The sequence below is a fragment of the Coenobita brevimanus genome, chromosome 107 (genome assembly GCF_032717465.1).
Source record: "Coenobita brevimanus isolate Jiangsu-jjx chromosome 107, ASM3271746v2, whole genome shotgun sequence".
Classification (NCBI taxonomy): Eukaryota; Metazoa; Arthropoda; class Malacostraca; order Decapoda; family Coenobitidae; genus Coenobita; species Coenobita brevimanus.
In genome coordinates this window covers 19,174,703-19,198,660 of record NC_137060.1, presented here as the reverse complement: position 1 = coordinate 19,198,660, position 23,958 = coordinate 19,174,703, and the positions used below count along the sequence as shown (strand labels likewise).

Genomic DNA, 23,958 nt, shown 5'->3' with positions numbered 1-23,958 from the left:
AAATGTCAGGACCAGCTTGCCTAGCCCCAGGCTCCTGCACTCCACATGGGGCAACACAGGGTTGGATGATGATGATGATGATTACTATATTTAGATTAATGTTTAGAATGAAGATAAAAATAAATTGGTAATACAATATCTGCATTTTGTGTATGCTTATTGATTTATTTAATAAGATTACAATATTTTTTTTTTTTTTTTTTTTTTTTTTTTTTTTATAACCCCTACACCGCGGGCTTGTTTACCAATTACTTGCGTGTGCCGCGGGGTTATTTGGGCTCCGACAGACTCTCAAAAAATATTTGCCAAAAATCAGTTATTAGTCCTAGAATAATAAAGTTACATATGCTTATGGCACATACCTTCAGCTTTCTCCTGGAATGATTGTTGAGCCTTCGTCGGTTACCGTAGGACTTGTGGAGACCTCTGAAGTAGGGTAACGAAGTCTCCACTTTACACTTCCCGACAACCCGTAATATGATTACCACAGCCAGATACAAACACTATAAACACTATTCTACAATTTTCAAGTAGTTTGGGATCCATACTAAAAAAAAAAAACACTGTAAAAGCAATGGAAATTACGAGCGCGTCTGATCGTCGCACTGGCACTAGTTCGCTCAAGGTAGTCTGTCATTTATTATTCATAAAACCCCTCACACTTTATATTTCTATTACTATATAACACTTATATATATTTACAGTCTTTATCCATAAGTTTCCTTCAGTAGTATTAGTTTATTGTCACTGTAGGGATTCAATTTCTTTCAGTAAAATACGTAGCATTCACTTTCTCGTCCTGTATACTGGCATTGAGAGTGAATGTCACTTTCATCTTCACTCTCATAACTCATAGTATTCAGACATGCTAGAGTGAAACTTTCACTTTCATTACTCCTAGGGTATATACTCGTATTCTTATAATACTACTCATTTACATTTCTATTTACGTTCTCTATTTTATTTACGTTATTTACATTTCTATTTTATTTACAGTGTTATGCACTGTCACTTGAAATAACTTATAAAACTATTTTCCATTGTTCACGTATATTTACATTCATTACTTTCACTTGCTGTTTACACATTATTTACACATTATTTACAATTCCACTTGCACTGTTTTACTCAATAGAAAGATCGTAGTCACTCTTTTATCAATTGTCAGCCCTTTACCTCTTTCCACACGAGGTTTAGTAGGGGTAAAGGTCACAGAGCCATTTGCATGGGGGTGAAAAAGTACTTGAAGTCAGCAAGATGAAACATACGTCCTCTCACTTCGGAAGATGAGACTACAGTGATAACGCAGGGGCCAGGCCAGCTAGCCTAGAGGCCTGCTTTAGGGGTTATTCAGAGTTACCAATATTACTTCTTGAAACAGCTAAGTCTAGCACTGATATGATTGGCAGGAAATCTAGACAATACATTATAAATTTGGTAGTTCCAGGTGAATGTAAATATCATTTAGGGTTCTCCTTCCTCCTTACATGTATATTTATTACGAAAATAGATTAGAGGCCTACTTAGGAGATATATAATCAGAGCTACCAATGTTAAATCTTTGAAACAGCTTTGTCTAGCACTGATATGATTGGCAGGAAATCTAGACAATACATTATAAATTAGGTAGTTCCAGGTGAATGTAAATATCGCTAGGCTTCTCCCTTCTCTCCTTACATGTATATTTATTACTTAAAATAGATTATACGGCATATTTCAAGGGGAAAAACAGCGAAAATTAGCGAACGAGTGCACGTGAGGTGTTGTCAGGTGATAATTAGCCAATTCCAGGTGTATGGCACTCTCACTTACCTGATTTCTTTCTTGTATATATTATTTGGTATAAGAATACGACATAGGGCTTATTTCAATGGATGAAATCAGTGAAAAATTCCAGGGAAGATTTACTTAGCGTAGCATGGCCGGGCAGGCGAGAGGATAGGGTAATGGAGGGGGGTAGGGAGGGGAGTCAAGAACGGGGAGAAATGGCTAAATTGTCAACAATGGATGGGAGTACAGATGAGATTAGGAGTGCTGACTAGTGTTGGACATTGTCAGTACTGATAGATGATACAAGCCCCCACTTGAAAGCCCGGGTGAATTCAAAATAACACAGAATCACAAAAGCGACGCCCCGCGGTATGATCCCTTGCTCCCAAGCGTCACGAAAGTGACGCCCCGCGGTTAAGGGGTTAATAGGAATCCTGGGATGAATTTGTATTGTCATATACTGTTAATATTCATTCATTCATCATCTACTTCAGTGTTGCCCCATGAGAAGCATAGGAGCCTGGGGCTAGGCAAGTTGGTCCTGACATGTAAGGTGAGAGTGACCAGCCTCATTCATCCCTGAGTGGCATTACATGAGTAATAAACCTCAACCATCCCTTGGATATAAACCTGCACTGGCTCAATCTGATCAGAGTCCTTTAATTACCAACTAAATCACCAGGTTCCATAATTTGGTTACCACCCAGCATAGTAAATTGTTTCCAGGTGTACTGGAAACCATTTGGCTTGTCACTCAGTCTAAAGTCACCTGTAGACAGAAGGTGAGGAAAGAATGAAGGAAAGAAAGACAGAAGTGGAAGGAAGAGAGGAAAGGGCAGGCACCCGAGAGCAGCGCCACATCAAGTGAGTGGATGGTGAGCATCCCCACCTACCGCACATTGTTACACAAAAAAAGTGCATTATAGTGGTTGGTAGTTATGGCTTAATAACTCATTGGACCAGCCATCCATAAGGTACATAATGTTTGCCTTAGACTATAAGGTGCGAGTACAGGTTAGTTAAAAAAAATAATAATAATGTTTGAGTTTTTTTTTTTTTTTTTTTTTTTTTTTTTTTTTTTTTTTACATGTCCAGATTTGCCCCAGGGATGTCCAGAAATACTGGAAGATGATGCATAGGCTCTTTGCAGCAGTTATCTATAGTCATCCAAACTTTCCATAGGGGTGTCTGGTGTCACCCCATGTTCTAGGTGATTTTGGATATCCATATACAAATTGCTACAAAAAACAGTAAAATGCATTTTCTTCTGTAGTAGGGGTCATGGTTTGATAAGTCATTCAACCAGCCCACCATAGGTTACCTAAAATCTACCTTAGACAAAAACAAAAACAAAAACACTGTATCGGTACACGGCTAGCACTAAATATCGTACCACCGCTAGCACCAATAAAATGTAACATCGCACTGCTGGCCACCAATTTAATGTAGCCGTTAAGAGTAGCAGTTGACTACATATTAAGTGTTCTGCTGATATAGTATAACTAGACCACTGTGTTGGATCGACGACACTGTCTGTAGTACACGTCAGCTACTCGCCGTCACTGCCCGACACTTCCCACCAAAGGTCCTCTGCCACGAGAAGATGGAAGCTGGTCTGTTATTAAGTGGTAGTGTAAGGTGACAGAAATGAGCAGATTAAATCTCTCTTTATTGGGCACAGAATAATATAACTGCGACCCGAGAGATATGTAGGAGCGACACCACCTCCCTTTAAAACTGTAAAGCGGGTTCTCTCTGACGCTGTACAGTCACCGAGCCGGACAAGGGCGCGGTGCTTAGGTCAGCTAAAAAGTGAGGTGCCGAGCATTACATATACTCTGGGCTTATGCAAAAAGTAGAGATAAATGACAACTCTACTAGCACATTATACACCTCTATAAAATGGTATTAAGTACATTCACGTATACCAACATAATAAATGGTTCCCCAGGACTTTACACTTACGCACTTATTCAGATATCTTTTCACTTCTCCTAACCTTCTTTTTATAATTGAAACAGGGTGGCCCTTGTGGTCTGCCATCCACCTTCTTCCTATACCACAGCTAACAGCGAAATGATATTTGGTTGTTCATCATTCACACTTCATTACACACTGTTAATTATGACTAAACAGCTTTAAAAATTATTATGTAAAATGTGTGATACTACAACTTCATATGGAAAAAGATGTTGACACCAGAACAACACTTTGTTAGTAGTACAGTACTTAAATTCTGTCTTGCCTCTTCCCAACATCCTGAGAGTTTACTGCGATGGACTTAATGCATATTTGTAAGGTATTAATTGCAAGTTAATATAGATTTGTATAAAATTTTTCGGTTCACGGTTCTGTGAGTTTGTGAGGATCTCTCTTTTTGCCAGTAAATCTTCAACCACTTTTGCCCTGGTGTATAAGGCCCTAGTAAGTATAATTTGAAGTGAAAATAAATTATTCTTTTCTTTTTAAGCATGTGAAATACATAGAGATCAGCATCAAGCAGTGTAAGAGTGGGGGAATAGACTGCAGAGTTCATGGACTGGCCATAATGGGCAAGATTGTCGATGATTTTGGAGATCCAGCATCATCTGGCTTATTCCTTGCCTCAGATAATGAAGATATTGAGGTTAGTAAAAGTGTTAATGATATTATCTGAATCATTTTATTCTTTTCCAGCTGATATATATATATATATATATATATATATATATATATTTTATGTGCTCGACTCTGGGCATAGGCCTCACAGCCTGCTCTCAAGGCCCAGTAGTCCTCCTACATATCATACACCACTACAGTGGATCACTTGATAATACTGTACGAGGATTATACTATAATCCTGGGCTTTATGTGTGTGTTCTTACCTAATTGTTCTTACCTAATTGTATCTTTACAGGAATGAGTCAAGCTCGTACTCTCCCGTGTCTTAAACCATATTTTTATCGTACATATCCTTAAATTTGTGAATTGTTTTGGCACACACTATTTCATTCGGTAGTGCATTCCATTGATCAATTGCTCTGTTTGGGAAACTGAATTTCCTTACATCTTTATCACCTCTCTTCTTATGCAGTTTTTTGCAGTGTCCTCTTGCTGATGCTTCTCCATATGTTAAGTAATCATTTATATCTATTTTCTCCTTTCCTGATATGCATTTATATAGCATTATCATGTCACCTCTTTTCCTTCTCTCCTGTAGTGTTGGTAGATTCAGTTTAGTCTTTCTTCGTAGCTTAGGTCCCTTAAGCTTGGTATCCGTCTTGTAGCGGCCCTTTGAACTTTTTCAATCTTGTCTATGTGCTTTTTGAGATGAGGACTCCAGACTGCTGATGCATATTCCAGGGTGGTCTAATGAATGATGTTATTATCCTTCTTAGCATGTCTTCATTTATGTATGTGAATGCTGTTCTCATATTTGCAAGCAGTGTATACATGTTCCGTACCTTCTCGCTGATGTGGTCAGCCGGAGATAGTCTGTTATTGATAATCACGCCTAAGTCTTTCTCTCTTTCTGATGTGTATAGGGTTTTATTTCCTAACTTATAATCCCAATCAGGTCTTTTTCCACTTTTATCAAACTTGATTACATGACACTTGTCCACATTGAATTCCATTTGCCATGTACTACTCCATTCATTAAGTTTATTTAATTCTTCTTGTAGCTCTTTACAAGAGTCTGTGTTAGTAATTCTCCTTTGTATTTTTGCATCATCTGCAAACATATTCAGATAGCTCTCATTTCCAGTGTTACTGTTTATATCATTTATATACACTAAAAACATAATTGGTGCCAGCACTAAACCCTGTGGTACTCCACTAGTCACTTCTTTCCATGATGAGTAGTTTCCTTTTAGTACTGTCCTCATTTCTCTTTTTATGAGAAAGTCTTGCATCCAACAAAACAGTTTGCCTCGAATTCCTCCTTGATGGTACAGCTTCCATAAAAGTCTTTGGTGTGGTACTGTGTCAAAAGCTTTCTTGAAATCTAAATAGATACTGTCCACCCATCCTTCCCTTTCCTGTATTGTGTTTGTTACTCTGTCATAGTAGCTCAACAGATTAGTAACACAGGATTCTCGTTTTCTGAAACCAAATTGTCTTTCTGTTACCATACTGTGTTCTTCTAGATGATTTACCCAAGCTTTTCTTATAAATTTTTCTAATACCTTGCTTACAACACTGGTCAGTGATACTGGTCGGTAGTTGAGTGGATTTTGTCTATTTCCTTTCTTGAATAAGGGGACAATATTTGCTTTTTTCCAAATATCAGGTAGTTTACCTTGACTCAAGGATTTCTTGAAAATTAAAAATAATGGTTTACATAACTCCTTTGCACATTCTCGTAATACCCAACATGAAATTTCATCAGGACCACTTGCTTTTCCTCTGTCTAATCTACTTAACTCCTCCTGTATTACTTTTTCTGCTATTTGTATATCTGGTAGTATGTGTGGACATGCGTGTTCCACATAGTCCCTCTCAAAATTTTTTTCTTCTGTAAAAACTAATTGCAAATTCTTATTTAGTGCTTCACAAATATCTTTCTCTTGTGTATAGGTGATTCCCTCGTCCGTAATGGATTGTATTATATCTTTTACTTTAGTTTTGCTTCTGATTTAGCTGTAAAACAGCTTTGGTTGATCACTACTTTTATTTATTATATCCTCCTCAAACTGTTTTTGGGCTTCCCTCCTTATTCTTGTATAGTCGTTTCTTGCCTGTTTGTAATTATTATACGCCCTTTCACTATTGTGTCTTCTGTATCTATTCCACAACAAATCTCTTCTTTCTTTTGATTTTTTACATTCTGTATTGAATGATTTCTGTATTTTCTTATCTGCTTCTTTGTGCTGTGGGATGTACTTCTGGACTCCTATTTCATAAAATTCACAGAATTTTTTACATACAGCATTTAAATCTTGTCCTCTAAGCTCATTTTCCCAATCAACTTCTAAGAAACACTTCTTTAGGTCTTTATAATTTCCCTTTTTATAGTTTAGGCTCTTTTTGTAACTATCATTGCTGTTTACTATGTCATATGCTATCCTGAAGTTATAATTTAGTACTGCATGATCGCTTTTGCCGAGTGGAGGGTGATATATTAAACTGTCAATATCATTTTCTTGCCTTGTAAATATTAGATCTAGCACTGAAGGTACATCAAGTCCTCTTTTTCTGGTGGTTTCCCTCACATGTTGCGTTAAGAAAAACTCTTGTACGAGATCCAGGAGCTTTTGATCCCAACAGCTTTCTTGGCTATTTATATCTAGAGTATTCCAATTTATATTTGTATTGAAGTCCCCAGTTAGTATAATTCTTTCCGATTTCTCTTCCATTTTATGTAGCAATGATCTTACACTCTGAATTGTACTCTCTGCCTGGCCCTCATATTCGTCTCTTTCCCATGTGTGGCATGTACAAATTGGCTACAGTTACTTTACCTTCAGATGTGTCGATCTCTACTGCAATCAGTTCTACTTGTGATGGTATATCTAGTTTTATTTCCTTGACTTTTAGATTTTTCTTAGTTAATATTCCTCCTCCTTTTTTTAAATATCTGTCTCTTCTCCATATATTGTATTCCTCTAAGTTTAGTATGTCATTTGATATCCTTGGTATTAATTTTGTTTCAGTTAGGCATATTATTTGTGGTTCATTTTCTCTGACATAATCATTCATCTCTAGTAATTTAGATACCATTCCATCCACATTTGAGTACATCAACTTTATCATCTTGTTTATATACTTGTCATGACATGGTTCTACTACCTTCCTCCTTTTTCTTCCATCCTGTTTATGTACCACTTTCGTACCTGCAATCCTATTACTTTGTAAAAAAATTTCTTCTTCTCCTCTTCTGATCTTCCCTAATTTTTTGTTTTTGCTTCCTCCCTTTTCTCTTTCAGTAATTCCAGTTCCTCTTGTGTTAGGCATCTTTTTATCCATACATTTTTGAACTCCTCTTTTTCCTTAAGATTCTTTGCATTTTTTATTATCTCTTCCACAGTGTTTACACTCTGGAAAATCACCTTTAGAGGTCTTGTCTTGCTTTTCTCGTATTTCTCTAACCTTTTGTGTTCCTCTATGTCTTTACTACAGATTTCCTCTGATACTTCTTTCAGTAAGCTCATTACATTTGCCATCTCCTTTTTGTCTCTTGTGATCTTGTTTTTAACTTCATCCTCTTCTATACCAGTGATTACTATTGATTTGTTTATCTCTACTGAATCTCTGACTAACTTTGGATTGTTTTGGATTATTCTTTTCACCTCCTTTTTAATGCTTTTTTCCTCCACCCTTGTTTCTAAGTCTTTCTTTACTTTCACCATTTCAGCATACGTGGTTTCTACATCATTTTTGTAGCTTTGCACAGCTTCATTTACTTGTGTTATCTTCTCCTCAATATCACTGCTCTGGTCAATAAGACTGCTAACTTGCCTAATTGTCTCTGTGTCATTTTTTAACTCTTCCATAACACTCTCGTGATTGACTACTGTACTTGCCATTTCACTCATTTTCTTCCTAAGTGTACTCAATTCCACGGTTAGTTCACTGATGGTTGTGTCTTTCTTATTGGCCTCCCTTCCTAGTTTTTCTATTTCTTCCTTTTGCAAGTGCATCTGCTTCTTTATTTCATCAATTTCATTTTTGAATGCCATTTTCAGTTTGTTTACACGTTCAACCAGTCTATTGTGGGTCTCTACTTCAACCAGTTCTTGGTAGAAATCATCATTTTGCTTTTTACCTTTATCCCTTTTCTTTTCCAAATTTGTTTTACTGAAGTATGTATCCATTTTGCAATACTTAAAGTCTATCTATCTATCTATTGCCAGACGCCTCAATCCCGTTTGGGGTGGCCACAAACAAATCGCCTCCAAGTCTCCCTGTCCCCCGCCATTTCACTGCCCTGCTCCCAACTCACACCCCCCTCTCTCATATACCTCTCCACCCCATCCCTCCATCTCATCCTCGGCCTCCCCCTCCCTCTTCCCCCCTCCACCTCTCTCACATACACTCTCTTCGTCAGTCTTTCACCCTCCATCCTCTCCACATGGCCAAACAAACTCAGTGTGTTCCTCATAACGCTTCCTATCACATCCACATCCACACCACAACGCTCCTTTATATCCTCATTCGTCAGCCTGTCTCTCCACGTGACTCCACAGGTTCCTCTTAAATAACTCATTTCCACTGCTCTCACTCTTGACTTGTGTCCTTCCAACAATGTCCAAGCTTCTCTTCCGTACGTTAGAGTTGGTATCACAATACTGTCATGTAGTAACTTTTTCACTTCCCTGTTTCTTATCACTGCTTTCAAGGAACCAGGAACCTTTCTTCCTTGCTGTACCCTTTCAAGCACTTTACCCTCCAAACCTCCATCCTTACTCATCACACTACCCAAATACTTAAACGTACTCACATTTTCCAATTCCTCACCATCCAAATTCGCTGTACATTCACTAACTTCACCTCTCTCAAAGACCACCACTTTACTCTTCCCTACATTCACCTTTAGGTTCCGTTTCTTACACACTCTCTCAAACCCATCCACCAAGCCTTGCAGCTCCCCTTTGTCTTCACTCAACAACACAGTATCATCTGCAAACAACAGTACAGGGAGTTTCCAAACACTATCCTCTCTCACCAGGGCCACTCCAACATCCACTACCCTACCTTGTACCTCTTTTATTACCCCATCCATGTACAGATTGAACAACCATGGAGACATGACACATCCCTGTTTCAAACTTAAAGTGCAAAGCATATACTTACAATCTCCGTCTTGTTGTAGTCTAAACAAACCTCAGAGATGACTCAGCGTATTCTTTCGTCTTGGTTCTATTTCCTGTTTTTACAAGTCTTGTTGAAACTTATTATTTTTTTCCTTTTTATAATGAACAATCATTTAGTCTAACCTGGTATTGAGCTTGACTCATACAAAGATACTATTTAGGTAATGCCACTGGCCGTGATGATTTGGTACGGAGCGCCGGTGTCACACGTCCGCCTAGATTGAATCCCTGTGTGTGTGTGTGTGTGTGTGTGTGTGTGTGTGTGTACTTACCAATTTGTATTTACCTATTTGTAGTATACAGGAATTGAGCAACGCTCATGTTGTCCTGTCTCCATATCCACATTTATCAAGTCTACCTTTACACACATGAATGTTTTTCTCATGCACCACCTTTTCGTCTAAGTCATTCCCAGTACTTATGTTTATCTATCTATCTATTGCCAGACGCCTCAATCCCGTTTGGGGTGGCCACAAACAAATCGCCTCCAAGTCGCCCTGTCCCCCGCCATCTCACTGCCCTGCTCCCAACTCACACCCCCCTCTCTCATATACCTCTCCACTCGATCCCTCCATCTCATCCTCGGCCTCCCCCTTCCTCTTCCCCACTCCACCTCACTCACATACACTCTCTTCGTCAGTCTTTCACCCTCCATCCTCTCCACATGGCCAAACCACCCCAGTGTGTTCCTCATAACGCTTCCTATCACATCCACATCCACACCACAACGCTCCTTTATATCCTCATTTGTCGGCCTGTCTCTCCATGTGACTCCACAGGCTCCTCTTAAATAACTCATTTCCACTGCTCTCACTCTTGACTTGTGTCCTTCCAACAACGTCCGAGCTTCACTTCTGTACGTTAGAGTTGATATCACAATACTGTCATGTAGTAACTTTTTCACTTCCATGCTCACTTCCCTGTTTCCTATCACTGCTTTCAAAGGACCAACAACTTATGTATTTACCTAATATACCTAATTGTGATATACACGGAATGTTCTATGCTCGTGGGTTTCCATCGCTGTTTCTCAATAAGTCAAATTTAGCTTTAAAACTCGTTTAAGTTTTTAGACTGGACGATCTCTTTGTCCAGGCTATTCCATAAGCCTGTACTTCTGTAAGGAAAGCTATATTTCTTGATATCATTCAAGCAGCTTGACTTTTTCAATTTCATTCCATGTCCTCTTCTTGCTCTCTTATCCCATACAAACAGATCCTCTTTGTCAATTTTATCTACTCCTACCATGGTCCTAAACGACGCAATCATGTCTCCCCTCTTTCTCCTTTCCTCTGAGGAAGGCAAATCCAGCTTTTGCAGCCTCTCTCTGCATGACAGGTCTCCCAGACTGGGGACCATCTTGGTTGCTGTTCTTTGTATTCTCTCAATCTTGTTTATATCTTTCTTTTCGTGTGGGGACCACACTACCGCGGCATATTCTAACCTGGGGCGGATCATGGCCACAATTAATTTTTTCATCATCTCTTCATCCATATAATGATATGCTACTCTTATGTTAGTCAAGAGTTTATAAGTCTCTCCAACTATCTTGTTAATGTGCTTTTCTGGTTACAAACTATCTTGGACCAGCACTCCCAGATCTTTCTCTTCTCACACTTTTGTGATTAATTCATTATCTAACAAATAATTCAGCGATGGCCTCCTGGTACTTTTACCCGTTTCCAATGTTTTACATTTCTTTACATTAAATTTCATTTCCCACGTCCGGCTCCAATCATGTATCCTATCCAGATCCTCCTGTAGCATTTTACAATTCTCTTCAACCTCTACCATCCTCAAGATCTTTACATCATCAGCAAACAGACTTGCATAACTGTTCACTCCGTGTACCATATCATTTATGTAAATCACCAACATTACTGGTGCCAACACTGAGCCTTGAGGGACTCCACTTGTTACTTCCCTCCATCCAGACATCCTATCCTGTATTAATGTCCTCATTTGTCTGTCTCTCAAAAAGTCTCTCATCCATTCCAGAAGTTTCCCCTTCAGTCCTCCTATATATTCTAGTTTCCACATTAGTCTCTTATGAGGTACCTTGTCAAGGGCCTTCTCTAAGTCTAAGTACACACAATGCACCCAACCATCTCTCTCCTGTACCACGTCAATCGCTCTTGAGTAAAAGCTCAACAAGTTAGAAACACATGACCTTCCACTTCTGAATCCAAACTGACATTCAGCCAAAATATTCATCTCTTCTAGATATTTTATCCATCTGTCTTTCAAGATTCTCTCACACAATTTGCGACCCTGCTGGTTAGAAACACTGGTCAATAATTCAGGGGTTCTTCCCTGTTTCCTTCCTTATAAATTGGTACCACATTTGCCCTCTTCCATTCTTGTGGCACTTTCCCCTCTTCCAGAGAACACACGATTAAACTGTGAATTTTATCCGCCAGTTGTTCTCTTCATTCATTCAGTACCCAATTAGAAATTCCATCAGGTCCTGTGGCTTTCTTTACATCTTGAGTTTCCAGTAATTTATACACTTCCTGTACCTCCACTTTTATATCTTTTATCATCGGTACATTTCTAATCACTCCCTCCCCTTCCACAAACTCTTTTTCATTAGTGAAAACTGATTGGAAACAATTGTTCATTATTTCAGCTTGCATTGCTGCATCTTTATAGATCTCTCCTTTTACTTTCAGTTTTTTTATTCCTTCCTTTTGTTTCAGTTTGCCATTAACAAATCTATAAAACAGTTTGGATTCATCCTTGCATTTGTCTGTTATACCATTTTCAAAATTCCTTTCTTCATCTCTACGTATTCTTGTGTATTCATTTCTAATTCTTTTATATTCTTCCTTTGTTCTGTTGTTACCTGTCTTTCTCCAATTGTTCCCAAAATTCCTTTCTTCTTCTCTACGTATTCTTGTGTATTCATTTCTAATTCTTTTATATTCTTCCTTTGTTCTGTTGTTACCTCTCTTTCTCCAATTGTTCCACGCCTTATCTCTCTCTTTTTTTGCTATCATACACCTTCTATTAAACCACTCCTTTTTCCTGTTTTCTTTCCCTCTTACTCTTGCTGTGTGTGTGTTCTTACCTAATTGTATCTTTACAGGAATGAGTCAAGCTCATACTGTCCCGTGTCTTAAACCATATTTATCGTACATATCCTTAAATTTGTGAATTGTTTTGGCACACACTATTTCATTTGGTAGTGCATTCCATTGATCTGTTGCTTTGTTTGGGAAACTAAATTTCCTTACGTCTTTATCACCTCTCTTTTTATGCATTTTTTTGCAGTGTCATCTTGCTGATGCTTCCCCGTATGTTAAGTAATCACTTATGTCAGTTTTCTCCTTCCCATATATGCATTTATATAGCATAATCATGTCACCTCTTTTCCTTCTCTCCTGTAGTGTTGGTCGATTCAGTTTATTCAGTTTTTCTTTATAACTTAGATCCCTTAAGCTTGGTACCCATCTTGTAGCGGCCCTTTGAACTTTTTCAATCTTGCCTATGTGTTTTTTGAGATGAGGACTCCAGACTACTGATGCATACTCCAGGGTTGGTCTGATGAATGATGTTATTATCTTTCTTAGCATGTCTTCATTTATGTATGTAAACGCTATTCTCATATTGGCAAGCAGTGTATACATGTTCCGTACCTTCTCACTGATGTGGTCAGCCGGAGATAGTCTGTTATTGACAATCACACCTAGGTCCTTCTCTCTTCCTGATGTGTGTAGGGTTTTATTTCCTAATGTATAATCCCACTCAGGTCTTTTTCCACTTTTACCAAACATGATTACATGACACTTGTCCAAATTGAATTCCATTTCCCTTGTATTACACCATTCATGAAGTTTATTTAATTCTTCTTGTAGCTCTTTACAAGAGTCTGTGTTAGTAATTCTCCTTTGTATTTTTGCATCATCTGCAAACATATTTAGATAACTTTCATTTCCAGTGTTACTGTCTATATCATTTATGTACACTAAAAACATGATTGGTGCCAGCACTGAGCCCTGTGGTACTCCACTAGTCACTTCTTTCCATGATGAGTAATTTCCCCTTAGTACTGTTCTCATTTTTTTTTTTTCATGAGAAAATCTTCCATCCAACAATACAGATTGCCTCAAATTCCTCCAGGATGGTACAGTTTCCATTAAAGTCTTTGGTGTGGTACTGTGTAAAATGCTTTCTTGAAATCTAAATAGATACTATCCACCCATCCTTCTCTTTCCTGTAATGTGTCTGTTACTCTGTCATAGTAACTCTACAGATTAGTAACACATGATTTTCCATTTCTGAAACCAAGCTGTCTCTCTGTTATCATACTGTGTTCTTCTAAGTGATTTACCCAAGCTTTTCTTATAAGCTTTTCTAATACCTTGCTTACAACACTGGTTAGTGATACTGGTTGGTAGTTAAGTGGATTTTGTCTATTCCCTTTCTTGAGTAAGGGAACAATGTTTGCTTTCTTCCAAATATCAGGTAGTTTACCTTGTCTCAAGAATTTCTTGAAAATTAAAAATAATGGTTTTCTTAACTCCTTTGCACATTCATGTTGCACCCAACATGAATTTTCATCAGGACCATTTGCTTTTCCTTTGTCTAATTTACTTGGCTCCTCCTGTATTTCTTTTTCTGATGTTTGTATATCTGGTAGTATGTGTGGGCATGCATAATCCCTCTCATAATTTTTTTCCTCTGTAAAAACTGATTGGAAATTCTTGTTTAGTGCTTCACAAATATCCTTCTCTTGTGTGTTGGTGATTCCATCGTCCGTAATGGATTGTATTTTATCTTTTACTTTGGTTTTGCTTCTGATGTAGCTGTAAAATAGCTTTGGTTGATCACTACTGTTATTTATGATATCCTCCTCAAACTGTTTTTGGGCTTTCCTCCTTATTCTTGTATAATTGTTTCTTGCCTGTTTATAATTATTATATGCCCTTTCACTATTGTGTCTTCTGTATCTATTCCACAACAAATGTCTTTTTTCTTTTGTTTTTTTACTTTCTGTATTGGACCATTTCTGTATTTTCTTTTCTGTTTCTGTGTGCTGTGGGTACTTCTGGACTCCTGTTTCATAAAGTTCATAGAATTTTTCATATATAGCATTTAAATCTTGTCCTCTAAGCTCCTTTTCCCAACCAATTTCTAAGAAGTATTTCATTAGGTCATGATACTTTCCCTTTTTATAGTTTAGGCTCTTTTTGTAACTTTCATTGCTGTTATCTGTGTCATATGCAATCCTGAATTTGCAATTTAGTACTGCATGGTCGCTTTTGCCGAATGGAGGCTGATATATTAAATTGTCAATATCGTTTTCTTGCCTAGTAAATATGAGATCCAGCATTGAGGGCACATCGAGTCCTCTTTCTCTGGTGCTTTCCCTTACATGCTGTGTTAGGAAAAACTCTTGCACAAGATCCAGGAGCTTTTGGTCCCAACAGCTTTCTTGGCTTATTATATCTAGAGTATTCCAATTTATATTTTTATTAAAATCTCCAGTTAGTATAATTCTTTTCGATTTCTCTTCCATTTTATGTAGTAGTGCTCTTAAACTCTGAATTGTACTCTCCGCCAGTTCCTCATATTCGTCTCTTTCCCATGTGTTTGATTTGGGTGGCATGTACAAATTGGCTACAATTGCTTTCCCTTCAGATGTATTTATCTCTACTCCAATTAGTTCTACTTATGATTGGATATCTAATTCTATTTCTTTGACTTTTAGATTTTTCTCAGTTAATATTATAATTCCTCCTCCTTTTTTTAAGTTCTATCTCTTCTCCATATATTATATTCCTTTAAGTTTAGGATGTCATTTTATATCCTTGGTGCTAATTTTGTTTCAGTTAGGCATATTATATGTGGTTCATTTTCTCTGACATAATCATTCATCTCTAATAATTTAGATACCATTCCATCCACATTTGAGTACATCAACTTAATCATCTTGTTTATATACTTGCCATGATTTGGTTCTACTACCTTCCCCCTTTTTATTCCCTCCTGTTTATGTACCACTTTCGTACCTGCTATCCAATTACTTTGTAAAAAAATGTATTCTTCTCCTCCTCTGATCTTCCCTCATTTTTTGTGTTTGCATCCTCCCTCTTTCAGTAATTCCAGTTCCTCTTGTGTTAGGCATCTTTTTATCCATACATCTTTGAACTCCTGTCTTTCCATAAGATTCTTTGCATTTTTTAGTATCTCCTTCACGGTGTTTACACTCTGGAAAGGTACCTTTAGAGGTCTTGTCTTGCTTTTCTCGTATTTCCCTAACCTTTTGCGTTCCTCTGTGTCTTTACTACAGATTTCCTCTGATACTACTTTCAATATGCTTATTACATTTGCCATCTCCTTTTTGTCTCTTGAGATCTTGTTTTTCACTTCTTCCTCTTCTATACCAGTGATTACTGTAGATTTGTTAGTATCTGCTGAATCTCTGACTAACTTTGGATTGTTTTGGAATATTCTTTTCACTTCCTTTTTAATGCTTTTTTCTTCCACCCTTGTTTCCAAGTCTTTCTTTACTTTCACTATTTCAGCATAGGTGGTTTCACATCATTTTTGTAGCTTTGCACAGCTTCATTCACCTGTGTTATCTTCTCCTCAGTATCACTCCTCTGGTCTGTCAGACTGCTTACTTGCCTAATTGTCTCTGTATCATTTTTTAACTCTTCCATAATACTCTCGTGGTTGACTACTGTACTTGCCCTTTCACTAATTTTCCTCCTAAGTGTACTCACTTCAACTGTTAGCTCATCTATTGTTATGTCTTTCTTGTTGACATCCTTTCCTAATTTTTCTATTTATTCCTTTTGCAAGTGCATCTGTTTCTTAATTTCATCAATCTTGTTTTGAAAAGCTGTCTCTAACCTGTGTACTCTTTCCACCAGTTTATTGTGAGTCTCCATTTCAACCAGTTCATGGTAGAAATCATCATCCTGCTTTCTACCTTTATCCCTTTTCTTTTCCAAATTTGCTTTACTAAAGTATGTGGTCATTTTGCAGTTCTAAAAGCGCATATAGTACTTACATTCCCTGGGGCATATTGTAGAATAAACAACGATCAGCTGATTGTGCGCATTCTTGCGCCGCTGGTTTGTTTACTTTTCTGTTTGACCAAGTCTTACTTAAAACTTCTTTTTTATATTAGAACACCATTTAGTCTAACCTTGTACAGAGCTTGACTTATATAAAGATACTTATTTAGGTAATGCCGCTGGCCAAGTTGGCCAGGTATAGAGCGGTGGCGATGTGCATCTGCTGTCTCTCTGTGCCTCGGTGTGTGTGTGTGTGTGTATTTATGTAGTTGCCAAGTTGCGATACACAGGAAATGAGCTACTCTCGTGGGGTCCCATCTCTGTTTCTCGATCAGTCAGATTTTGCCTTGAACTCGTTTAAGTTTTTAGACTGGATGAACTCTTTTTCCAGGCTATTTCACAGGTCTGTGCATCTATGTGGAAAACTGTATTTCTTGATATCCTTCAAGTAACTTGTTTTTTTTCAGTTTCATTCTGTGTCCTATTGTTACTCTCCCATCTAATACAAACATATCTTTTCTGTCAATTTTTTCTACTCCCAATATGGCTCTGAACACTGCAGTCATGTCTCCCCTCTCTCTTCTTTCTTCTAAGGAAGGCAGGTCTAGTTTTTCAAGCCTTCCCCAGTACAACAGATCTGCCAGGCTAGGGACCATCTTCGTTGCTGTTCTTTGTTTTCTCTCGTTCTTGTTTGTATCTTTCTTTTTATTCCAAGCTAGGGCATATCATGGCCACTATCAATTTTTTCCTCATCGTCCCATTCATGTTTTGAAATACCACTCTTCTGTTAGTCAAGAGATTATATTTCTCTAACTATCTTGTTAATGTGTTTTTCAGGTGACAAGTTATCCCAGACCAGCACTCCTAAGTCCTACTCTCTCGCTTTTGTGATTGGTTCATTTTTTTGTGTTGAATTTTATTTCCCACATCTGGCTCCAATCATGAGTCCTATCCAGGCCCTCTTGCAGCATTTTACAGTCTTCTTCAGCTTCTACTCTCCTCATGATCTCTGCATCATCAGCAAACAGACTTGCATAACTGTTCATTCCATCTACCATATCGTTTACATAAATCAGGAACATTATGGGTGCTGACACTGATCCCTGTGGGACTCCACTTGTTACTTCCCTCCATCCAGACATTTTGTCTTTTATTACCATCCTTCTTTGTCTGTCTCTCAGGAAGTCTCTCATCCACTCGAAGAGGTTCCTTTTCAGTCCTCCTATGTGTTCCAATTTTCACATTAGTCACTTGTGGGGTACCTTGTCAAAGGCTTTCTCCAAATCTAAATACACACAGATCACCCAGCTATCTCTCTCCTGTAGCACATCTGTTGCCCTTAAGTAGAAGCTCAACAAGCTGGAAACACATGACCTTTCACTTCTGAATCCAGACTGAGTTTGTGCCAAAATGTCCATCTTCTCCAGATATATTTATCCATCTGTCTTTCAGGATTTTCTCAAGCAGTTTTGCAACCATTCTGGTCAAGGTCACTGGTCTATAATTCAGGGGGTCTTCCTTGTTCCCTCCCTTATATATTGGTACCACATTGGCCCTCGTCCATTCCTGAAGCACTTTCCCTTCTTCCAGAGAACACACAATTAAACTGTGAATTTTATCCACCGTTTGTTCTCTGCAGTCCTTTAGTAGCCAGTTAGAGGTCCCATCTGGTCCTGGGGCTTTCCTCACATCATAAGTTTCCAGTAATTTGTATACTTCTTGCACTTCAACTTGTACGTCTTTTAACACTACATGACTTGTCACTTCCTCTTCCTCCCCAAAATCACTTTCTGTAGTGAAGAGTGATTGGAAGCATTTGTTCATTATTTCTTCTTGCATAACTGTGTCTTTTGTAGACATTTCCTTCTACTTTCAGCTTACTGATTCCCTCCTTTTGTTTCAGTTTGCCATTAACAGACCTGTAAAAAAATTTAGATTCTTGCTTACATTTGTCAACTGTACCTTTTTCGAAGCTTCTTTCTTCCTCTCTACGTATTATTTATTCATTTCTAGTTCTTGTATACAGTCATCCCTTAACATCCACGGTTTTAAATATCCATGGGTGGATATAACATACACGGTCTTAAGTATCCACAGATGGATATAACATACACGGTTTTAAGTATCCACAGGTGGATATAACATACACGGTTTTAAGTATCCACAGATGGATATAACATACACGGTCTTAAGTATCCACAGGTGGATATAACATACACGGTTTTAAGTATCCACAGATGGATATAACATACACGGTCTTAAGTATCCACAGGTGGATATAACATACACGGTTTTAAGTATCCACAGGTGGATATAACATACACGGTTTTAAGTATCCACAGGTGGATATAACATACACGGTTTTAAGTATCCACAGATGGATATAACATACACGGTCTTAAGTATCCACAGATGGATATAACATACACGGTTTTAAGTATCCACAGGTGGATATAACATACACGGTTTTAAGTATCCACAGGTGGATATAACATACACGGTTTTAAGTATTCATAGGTGGATACAGTACCGGGGCCAGATTCACTAAAGCATTTTATCATGTTTTTAACTTTTTTAGTGTTTTTGTATTAAATTAATTGGTTATAAACATGCATATAGGTTTTTCTTTACTTATATAAGAAAATGGGGGGTCCAGGGGTGTTTTTAAGGGGGGCAGCAGATATCCACGGACTGTTAACATTCACGGGTGTCTCTGTTACCTAACCCCCGTGGATGTTAAGGGAGCACTGTATTCTTCCTTTGTTCTATCATTACTTCTCTTTCCCAGTTTGATCCATGCCTTATTCCTTTCTTTTTTTGCAATCACACACCTTTTGTTGAACCAGTCATTTCTCAATTTCTCTTTCCCACTAACTTTTGGTACATACTTTTCTACACCAGTAATATAGAAGTCTAGAAAGATATCCCACTACTTCTGTATCTCTCTTGTTTTCCAGAATTCTCATCAATCTGTTTCTTTGAAAAATTTTCTCAGTCCTGTAAAGTTTGCTATCCCAATTTGTATCTTCCATGCCTGTATAGCATATCTCTTATTTCCCCAAATCCTTCTATCGTTTGGAACTGTCACTACATGATTACTTTTTCCTAAGATATTTCAGAGATGCAGTTGCATCAGGTTCTTTCGTTAGAATTAAATCTAGTCCTGCTGTGGTGTGATCCCCTCTAAGTCTTGTCTCTTCTTTGACCCACTGGGTCATTACATTATCCATTGCTATATTTGATAGTATACTGCTCTACGAATCTTCACTACATCCTTAGTCCGACTCCTTCCAGTTTACCTCTTTACGATTGAAGTCCCCCATTAGGATTATGTTGTTGCTTTTCTGTCACATTCTGTAGGTATCTAACTATGTCCAACAACGTCTCTTAATGTTCCTCCCCATTCCATGCCCTTGTATGTGTGTGTGTGTGTGTATTTACCTAATTGTATTTACCTAATTGTGATGTACTGGAAATGAGCTACGTTCGCGAGGTCCCGTCTCCGTTTCTCTGTCTATCTATCTATCTATCTATTGCCAGACGCCTCAATCCCGTTCGGGGTGGCCACAAACAAATCGCCTCCATGTCGCCCTTTCCCCTGCCATTTCACTGCCCTGCTCCCAACTCACACCCCCTCTCTCATATACCTCTCCACACCCATCCCTCCATCTCATCCTCGGCCTCCCCCTCCCTCTCCCCCCCTCCACCTCACTCACACTCTCTTCGTCAGTCTTTCAACCTCCATCCTCTCCACATGGCCAAACCACCTCAGTGCATTCCTCCCAACGCTTCCTATCACATCCACATCCACACCACAATGCTCCTTTATATCCTCATTTGTCAGCCTATCTCTCCATGTGACTCCACAGGTTCCTCTTAAATAACTCATTTCCATTGCTCTCACTCTTGACTTGTGTCCTTCCAACAACGTCCAAGCTTCACTACCATACGTTAGAGTTGGTATCACATTACTGTCATGTAGTAACTTTTTCACTTCCATGCTCACTTCCCTGCTTCTTATCACTGCTTTCAAGGAACCAGCAACCTTTCTTCCCTGCTGTACCCTTTCAAGCACTTCACCCTCCAAACCTCCATCCTAACTCATCACACTACCCAAGTACTTAAACATACACACATTTTCCAATTCCTCACCATCCAACCTTGCTGTACAGTCACTGACTTCACCTCTCTTAAAGACCATCACTTTACTCTTCCCTACATTCACCTTTAGATTCCATTTCTTACACACTTTCCCAAACTCATCCACCAGGCCTTGCAGCTCTTCTTCGTCTTCACTCAATAACACAGTATCATCTGCAAACAACATTACAGGGAGTTTCCAAACCCTACCCTCTCTCAATAAATCAGATTTAGCTTTAAACACGTTTAAGTTTTTAGACTGGACGATATCTTTGTCAAGGCTATTCCACAGGTCTATACATCTATAAGGAAAACTATATTTCTTGATATCCTTCAAGCAGTGTGGCTTCTCCAATTTCATTGTGTCCTCATGTTACTTTCTTATCCCATAAAAACGGATCTTCTTTGTCAATTTTATCTACTCCCATCATGGTCCTGAACACTGCAATCATGTCGCCTCTCGTTCTCCTTTCTCCTAAGGAAAGCAAATCCAGCATTTCCAGTCTCTCTCTCTACGACAGATCTGCCAGACTGGGGACCATTTTGGTTGCTGTTCTTTGTATTCTCTCAATCTTGTTTATATCTATCTTTTTGTGTGGGGACCACACTGCTGCATGTTCTGACCTGGGGCAAATCATGGCCACTGTCAATTTTTTCATCATTTTCTCATCCATATAATGAAAAGCTACTCTTGTGTTAGTCAGGAGTTTATACATCTTTCTAACTGTCTTGTTAATGTTTTTTTTCAGGTGACAAACTGTCCTGGACCAGCACTCCCAAATCTTTCTCTTCTCTCGCTTTTGTGATTGGTTCGTTACCCATCAAATAATTCAGTGATGGTCTCTTGGTATTTTTACCCATTTCCAATATTTTACATTTCTTTGCATTGAATTTCATTTCCCACATCTGGCTCCATTCGTGTATCCTGTCCAGATCCTCCTGCAGCATTTTACAATCTTCCTCAATCTTTACCTTCCTCATGATCTTAGCATCATCAGTAAACAGGCTTCCATAACTGTTCACTCCATCTACCATATCATTTTTGTAAATCAGGAACATTGCTGGCGCCAACACCGAGCCCTGTGGGACTCCACTTGTTACTTCCCTCCATCCAGACATCCTGTCCTTTATTACTGTCATCATTTGTCTGTCTCTCAAAGTCTCTCATCCAGTCCAGGAGGTTCCCCTTCAGTCCTCCTATATGCTCTAGTTTCCACATTAGTCTCGTTGGGTACCTTGTCGAAGGCCTTCTCAAAATCTAAGTACACACAATCTACCCAACCATCTCTCTCCTGTAGCATGTCAATCACTCTTAAGTAAAAGCTCAACAAGTTGGAAACACATGACTTTCCACTTCTGAATCCAAACTGACTGTCAGTCAAAATATTCATCTCTTTCAGATATTTTACCCATCTATCTTTCAGAATTCTCTCGCACAATTTTGCGACCATGCTGGTTAGGGACGCTGGTCTATAATTCAGGGGTTCTTCCTTGTTTCCTCCCTTATAAATTGGTACCACATTTGCCCTCTTCCATTCTAAAGGCACTTTCCCCTCTTCCAGAGAACACACAATTAAACTGTGAATCTTATCCGCCAGCCTTTCTCTCCATTCCTTCAGTACCTAATTAGAGATTCCATCTGGTCCTGGGGCTTTCCTTACATCTTGAGTTTCCAGTAATTTATACACTTCCTGTACTTCCACTTTTATATCTTTTATTACAACATTTCTAATCACTCCCTCCCCTTCCACAAACTCCTTTTCATTAGTGAAAACTGACTGGAAACATTTGTTCATTATTTCTGCTTGCATTGCCACATCCTTATAGACCTCTCCTTCTACTTTCAGTTTGGTGATTCCTTCCATTTGTTTCAGTTTCCCATTGACAAATCTATAAAACAGTTTGGGTTCATCCTTACATTTGTCTATTATACCGTTTTCAAAATTCCTTTCTGAGTCTGGTGAATGTTGATGGTGGAGAGTGGAATCTGAAGCAGCTGCTGTTTGCAGATGATTTTTTTTTTTTTTTTTTTTTTTTTTTAATGCGAGGAAGAAGGAACCAAAGGCCATGGCCCGCAGTAACAGTTCCCTCCAAGAGAAAAACAAAATACAAGAGAGAGCCAAATTCAAGATCCGATCATTTTGAGATGCCTGGACACACTGCGTTTGAAAGACTGGAGATCATAGGCAGCAGGAAATACAGACAGAGGGAGACAGTTCCAGAGCTGACCTGTTGCATAAATGAAAGACTGGGAGTAACGGTTAACTCTTGCATTAGAGAGTTGGACAGAAAAGGGATGAGAGTTTGCTGCCAGACGGGTGCTAAGCGCCCGTCGTAGAGGTGGAGGAATGCAAGCAGACAATTCAGCGGAGCAGTGACCATTAAAGTAGCGATAGAAAAGAGATAAAGATGCAACAGTGCGGCGAAGAGACAGAGGTTGAAGGGAGTCAGTAAGAGGAGGAGAGTTAATGAGACGAAAAACCTTTGACTCCACCCTATTGAGAAGAGCTGCATGTGGGGAGCCTCCCCACACATGAGAGTTGTACTCCACACAGGGGCGGATAAAACCTCTGTATAGAGTCAACAATTGTGCAGGGGTAAAGAAAGAGCGGAGTCGGCTTAGCACACCCAATCTCTTGGAAGCAGATTTTACAAGAGATGTAATATGGTCTTTCCAAGATAAGTCCCGAGTAAATGAAATCCCAAGCATGTTCAAGGATGATGCAGGATTAAGCTGAATATTATTAAACATTAATGGGTATACCTGTGGAAGATTTTGTTGGGTTGATAGGTGTAAGAACTGAGTCTTAGATGCATTAAAGACAACCATATTATTTTTACCCCAGTCAGTGATACGAGCCAAGTCAGACATTAGGTGTGCCATAGCCTCATCCCTTGTTTCTTGAAGTAACTGTTGAGATGGGCGTTGCGGGAACCAAATGGAAAGGTGAAGGGTGGAGTCATCAGCGTATGAGTGGATAGGGTTAGATGTACAGCTTAGAAGATCATTGATGAATAAAAGGAAGAGAGTTGGTGATAGGACAGAGCCCTGAGGAACACCACTGTTGATAGATCTAGGAGAAGAACGATGGCCGTCTACAACAGCGGCTATAGAACGACCAGAAAGGAAGCTAACGATGAAGGCACAGATAGAAGGATAGGAACCGTAGGAGGGCAGTTTGGAAATGAAAGATTTATGCCAGACTCGATCGAAAGCCTTTGAGATG

The 23,958-nt window shown here is 38.7% G+C and overlaps 1 protein-coding gene across 1 annotated transcript in view; it reads left to right on the top strand.

Annotated features, from left to right (window-relative positions):
• Positions 1–23,958, top strand: part of HERC2 (E3 ubiquitin-protein ligase HERC2) — a 433,977-nt gene that overhangs the window by 250,237 nt on the left and 159,782 nt on the right. The window contains exon 54 of the mRNA XM_080285543.1: positions 4,241–4,396. Coding sequence (XP_080141669.1) covers positions 4,241–4,396 — 156 coding nt within the window. The remainder of the gene's footprint in view (positions 1–4,240; positions 4,397–23,958) is intronic.